Source organism: Hyalella azteca, unplaced genomic scaffold, assembly GCF_000764305.2.
Source record: "Hyalella azteca isolate HAZT.00-mixed unplaced genomic scaffold, Hazt_2.0.2 contig3406, whole genome shotgun sequence".
NCBI classification, from domain to species: domain Eukaryota; kingdom Metazoa; phylum Arthropoda; class Malacostraca; order Amphipoda; family Hyalellidae; genus Hyalella; species Hyalella azteca.
The window spans coordinates 145,960-151,538 of NW_025933656.1; the positions used below are offsets into that span (position 1 = coordinate 145,960).

Here is a 5,579-nt window from a genome sequence, read left to right on the forward strand (position 1 = left end):
GCAGTGCAACGGGTAACATTTTCGTCTTCTTTACCCGTTGCAGTGCAACGGGTTAGGCATTTTTAGCGCGATTTTTGGGTCGGAAAAAAATCGGTTTTCCGATGCCGACCGCCAAAAATGGATTTCAGATTCGTAATCTACACCCCAAAAAACATATAATTAAAAAAAAAACACCCTTTTTTTGGATGTAGTTAATCTGCAATAATACCCCTGTTAGTGTTGGTCTGTTGGAGAATGGAGTTTGAAATAGGCTTGAATTAAGAAGGTGCCAGATACTGCAGTCTGCAGATAGCTCACACAGTAATGCAGTCGCAGATAGCTTTGATTACACAGTAATCAAAAGCTAAAAGGCACATAACTAAAATCTAAAAATCTAAAATAATGTACCTAGGTAGAAGCAAAATTAGGTTAGAAATTAATCTAAGCCATAAATTTGCCAATTCATAAATCACATAGTATCTACCAGTCTAAGAAATTGGATAATTTTAAGCCATAAACTAATATAGGCCTAGTTTATGTATCCTAACTAACCCTAACCTACCTAGGCTAAGCCGCTAAGGAGTATGGCCTAGAAAAATTGACAGAATCCACCGGCCACCCGTCTATCAGACTAAAATGTCTGTGGATCTGGCCAATTTCACCTTTTTTTATGGCTCCATAAAGACATGTCCATAGTTGGCCCAGTGTTTATATATGTCTTATTCCTACATAGTGACAGAGCAGAGAATTTTTAGACTCCCTCAAGTTCATTTTTGAGTCCTATAAGTTAATAAGTAGACCAGTAAACTGAGTAAAGTATCATGGATACGGTATTAAACCCTCAAAGTAGAGTCAATCATATTAGTTTTTTCTCAGCCATAACAGTTGTTAAGGGGAGCGTCTAGGGTAAAATTTATCTCGACTATTCACAGACGGATCACTCTGAAACTTGGTACACATATGCAAAACAGAATTCTAAGACATTTTTGTTCGTGTGAATTTTTCGAAAAAAATGAAAGATACTATTTCAAGAGGAACGGAGCTAAAAGCGGCATTTAGACTAGGCTTCTGCTTGAATATATATAGGGATTCTAAAATGCGTAGATCAGTAACACTATCCACAAGATTTCATACCTATTAAAATTATATGTTATTAGAGCCATAATATTTCAGAAAAACGTAGGACTTTTTCTGAAGTGGTGGCAAATGTGATTTTTTGTTAACCTTTCCTACTCGATGAACAGATTTGCACTGATGCAGGATTGGAATTTTCTTAACTTATAAATGAAATCTTGCAATGATACAGTGACAAATTTTTTATACATATGGGATCTTTTGGCCTAATCAGCAATTTTGTTAACAATTAAATAAGAGGTAATTCAACTAGCAGGAATCTCACAGCTTTGAGAATGGCAGGAGGTAGTTTAGCTTGCAGGAATCTTGCAGCTTACTGACGTAATGTCAAACTCAGATCTGGTCATCAGTGAAAATCTGTGACTTTAAATCAGTGCACGATTTGGTTTATTGTTGTTAATCTTGTTGTGGCTCTGCCTAATTTGAATGTGGGTATTTGACAGAAAAAAAAATTCAGCCTGTAGAATATAAGCTGTTAAAGTTGAAAAACACAAACCTATATTATCACTCATAAATCTTATAAAGAAGTAATTAAGCAGTGTTACATGAAGATAATTTATACAATTTAGCAACTTAGCAGGTTAATGATACAGATTTGGGCTGATAAATGATGAAGTGAACCTAAACTATGAACTGTGAGTTGTTCTTGAGCCAGGGCCTGGTTAGGAATTGGGGAAAGGGAATTATGGACTGATAACATACCCATGTCTTCTTGTATCAAAATACATGGAACCAGACATTCACTTCACAAATCAATTGATATTTTTGGATCAAGCAAGGGGCACAGCTGGATCAATTGTGAATATATAAATCATGGCAAAAGTTCTTAAACTAGTTCAGACATGTTCATAGTTGGCCCATTGTTTATATACGTCTTAAACCCTCAAAGTAGAGTCAATCATATTAGTTTTTTCTCAGCCATAACAGTTGTTAAACAACCATTTCTTAAGGCAACAGCATGACAGTTTAGCATAAGTGTAGTGTCGATTAATCTCAAGAATGAAATTACAGAAATCACAATTTAACATTTCTATGTTGCTTTGCATTTACTTGAAGATGTGAAAACTTTTTCCCACTCAGCTCAGAGGTGTTATATATGTCATGACATTTTTTCATGAATCAAGTGCATTCTTAAATCATTATATTTTGTGCATCATTTTGTTGAATAAAAGCAGGAATTGATTACAATTTGTTTCCAAACTATATATATGAAATTTTATTGTGAATATTAGCCCTTATTATTGTATGATATGTTCAGGTATGGGCTGATCCTTGCCTCAGCTAGGAGAGATGAGGCAAGATCAGCTGCCGGTGTGGGAGGCATTCGCAAGATCAATGTTCTGCGGACTTCAGATGATGAGCTTGAAGATGATGACCCACAAGAAGAACAGAGTCGAGTACAGGTGATCTATTGTGATGAATACTTTCTCATTAAAATATATTTTTTTTTTGTTGTAGTTTAATTTAAATATTTATGTCTAGTTAAAAGACCAAGTATGTACCAAAATTCAGGATTATTTTAGTAATGACATCAAATAGTATTTAGATTTTAGATTCAGAGATTTTAAAAGTACATTATTTTCTTCTATAAACCATAGAGTAAAGTTCAACAATTCCCATAAAAATATGATTCCTAAACATCTGTACCAACATAGCAAATACAATTTGGAACAATGTAATACAAAATCAATGAAATTTTTTTTAGCACTTCTTAGTGGTTTCACGAAGCAAAATTGTTCTCCGTTTAAGATTTTAGCTGCAGACGTAGAGCTCTGAATCACAGTTCCAACAATGCTGAAGAGACACTCAAAATTGCATGTAAATTTCTTAGCCTTTATGCAGTATATAACAAGTTTAATATATTTACCCATGCCATGTTACCAGGAGTTGATAACATTTATTCTTCAGAAACGAGGAGAAGGCAACTCAGCGCAGCAGGCTCAACAGAGGCGGCTCATGAGGGAGGCTCTTGAAGAGGACCCCTCGATATTCATGTATGATGAGCACTACGACCAGCAGCAGGCACAGCTTACTGCTGTCAAGGAGCGTCGGCAGCTTGACACTGCTGTAGGTTATGATTGATTCAACGTCTGGATAAAATCAGACATATATAACATATTTTACCTATTTCATGTTGTACTGATGATCAATTTTACTGTCACTTGCATAGTTAAGTATTAGAATGATACTAGAATTTATGCTTTCTTATGCGACTTGGTTTTGCATTCATAAATAAATATTTAAGTCACATTTGATCATGATTTATACCTGGAATCCATAACCTTGTAGTACATAACACGGTTTTACAAAGCGTAACATTGTACTGCCCAATACACGCATATGATGATATTGAAAAAAAAAATTAAAGTTCATTTTAAGTAAAGTAATAATGGGATGTGTGCAGCCTAAGTACATAGGACGCATCCTGGAGTCAGCACGCCGGCGGGAGCTGGAGCGCGACCGCTGCTCTGTGCGTAAGCTGCAGAAGGAGAGGCAAGCAGAGGGCAGCATCTTCCAAGACAAGGAGTCCTTCGTCACCCCCGCCTACAGCAAGAAACTGCAAGAGATCAGAGAAGCAGACGCTCGGGACATCATGCAAGCAAAGGTTGAAGGTAAACTCTCAAGTTCAATCTACATCTCCAATTAAAATGCTTTTTTGTTTATTGTTACCGTATGTCATTTGACTGATGATGTGATGAGCTTCACACTCTAAGGCGTCGAAGGCTCTTCACTTGGTTGGCACTTTTGGAAAGATTTCAGAAGTCTCCTTATTAAACCGGAATGAATTGTTTGTAATATACACCAATATTCTGAATAATACAGCTGATGCTGTTGTTATGCCTTGAAATTTGGTATTATTTTTTTAATGTGGTGTATTTATCAATTGAGATCATAAATGAATAATTTTAGTAGGATTATTAATTACTATTAAGTAAAAATTTATTGAAAATCATTTATCGTGTGTAAAGTTATATTTTAGTTGGAGATGAAGCTAAAAGAAGCAAGTAAGATTCCGAAGCAAACTTGAATGTACATTTACATGCACTCTGTCATATTGATTTCTTACTGCTGCATGTTAATTATATTTTATTATGTTAATTTTTACAGAGAAAAACGAAGCCAAGAAAGACACAAACAGAGCAAGTTTCTACAAGAACCTCTTTGAGCAAAGAGTGATGGGCGATGTGCCTGTCAGTGACGCAGTAATTCCTTCAGACGACAGGCGTGTGGACGACAGGCGTGTGGACGACCAACATCCTTCAGACCTCAGAAGTCCTGCTGACAGAAAAACTGATATCGTTCCTCGTGACACCAGCAGATCTCGGTCTCGCTCACCTCATCGCAAGGAAGTTCCAGAAAATCCCACTTTGCGTGAGGCACGAAGAACTGAGACCAACAAATCAAATGATTCTAGTGAACGAGTGGAATTTCGTAAAATTAAAACAAACAAATCAGGTGATAAAACAAATGCCAAACGACTTCGTCGACTAGAAGAAGAATGTAGTGAAAGTGGAAACGAGTCACCAGAGGCGAATGATCATGTCAATATAAAAGAAGAAGCAGCATCTTCCTCAGAAAGTGAAACATCAGTGGAAGAGCCCACTCCATCCCCTGCTAAGGTGGCAGAGACTAGGGAACAGCGCGTCGAGCGTCTGTTTGCCAAACGGACGGTCGGGGACAAATTCGTGGAAGCTCAGCAACGATATTTAATTAGGAAAGCTGAGAGGGAGAACGCTTAACTTCCATCTTTTTGTCCTATGTAATGTTTATGTAGATCATATTATCATATACAATCGGAGAGATGTTTAATACTGCAATGTATGAGTCGCATTTTTCGTATAATTTGAGATCACATTAGACAAAAATATTTCAATATTTCTCAATAATTCTGGTGCCGTAGTTGAATTATTAATAAAATACTTAAAATTTTTTAAAAAAAAACACGTTTTTCGTGTGGACTAAAAAGTAGAAAATAAATTATGGTTCGCCCAAAAAAAACGTGTGTCGGGCAGTTTTATGATTAAAGCGAAAATCACACAACACACGAATTTTGGAAATTTGATGGTGAACGTACAGCCCGACCCACGTTGTTTTGGGGCGAACCATAATTTATTTTCTACTTTTTAGTCCACAAGCCTGCATGCCGAATTTCAGATCTCTAGAACAATCAGAAGTGGGCTAATTTTCGTTGTCAATGTTAACAACAAACAAACAAATAAACAAACAAACGCGAAGCTAAGCTAAGAAAAACGTGTTAAAAATTGTGATGAAATCCCGCCTTGTGATGAAATGGTAGCATAAATAAGTCAGAGGATTTAAAGTTATGTTGTGAATATTGGTTATGAACAAAGTTTTGGAATAAGGTCTGAATCTTGGAACTTCAAGGTATTGTCACTTGAAATGGACGTTTCATTAACCATATTCACCTACTGTCAGTGCAAAAATTAATCGCATTGTCAGGCGGG

General features: G+C 36.3%; 1 protein-coding gene across 1 annotated transcript in view; it reads left to right on the top strand.

Moving 5' to 3' along the window:
* The window catches only part of LOC108677497 (nuclear speckle splicing regulatory protein 1), a 6,086-nt gene extending 1,065 nt beyond the window's left edge, over positions 1-5,021 (top strand). Inside the window, exons 2-5 of the mRNA XM_018165721.2 lie at positions 2,372-2,516; positions 3,022-3,180; positions 3,518-3,725; positions 4,222-5,021. Coding sequence (XP_018021210.1) covers positions 2,372-2,516; positions 3,022-3,180; positions 3,518-3,725; positions 4,222-4,853 — 1,144 coding nt within the window. The 3' untranslated portion in view covers positions 4,854-5,021. The remainder of the gene's footprint in view (positions 1-2,371; positions 2,517-3,021; positions 3,181-3,517; positions 3,726-4,221) is intronic.
* Positions 5,022-5,579: the final 558 nt, after the last annotated feature.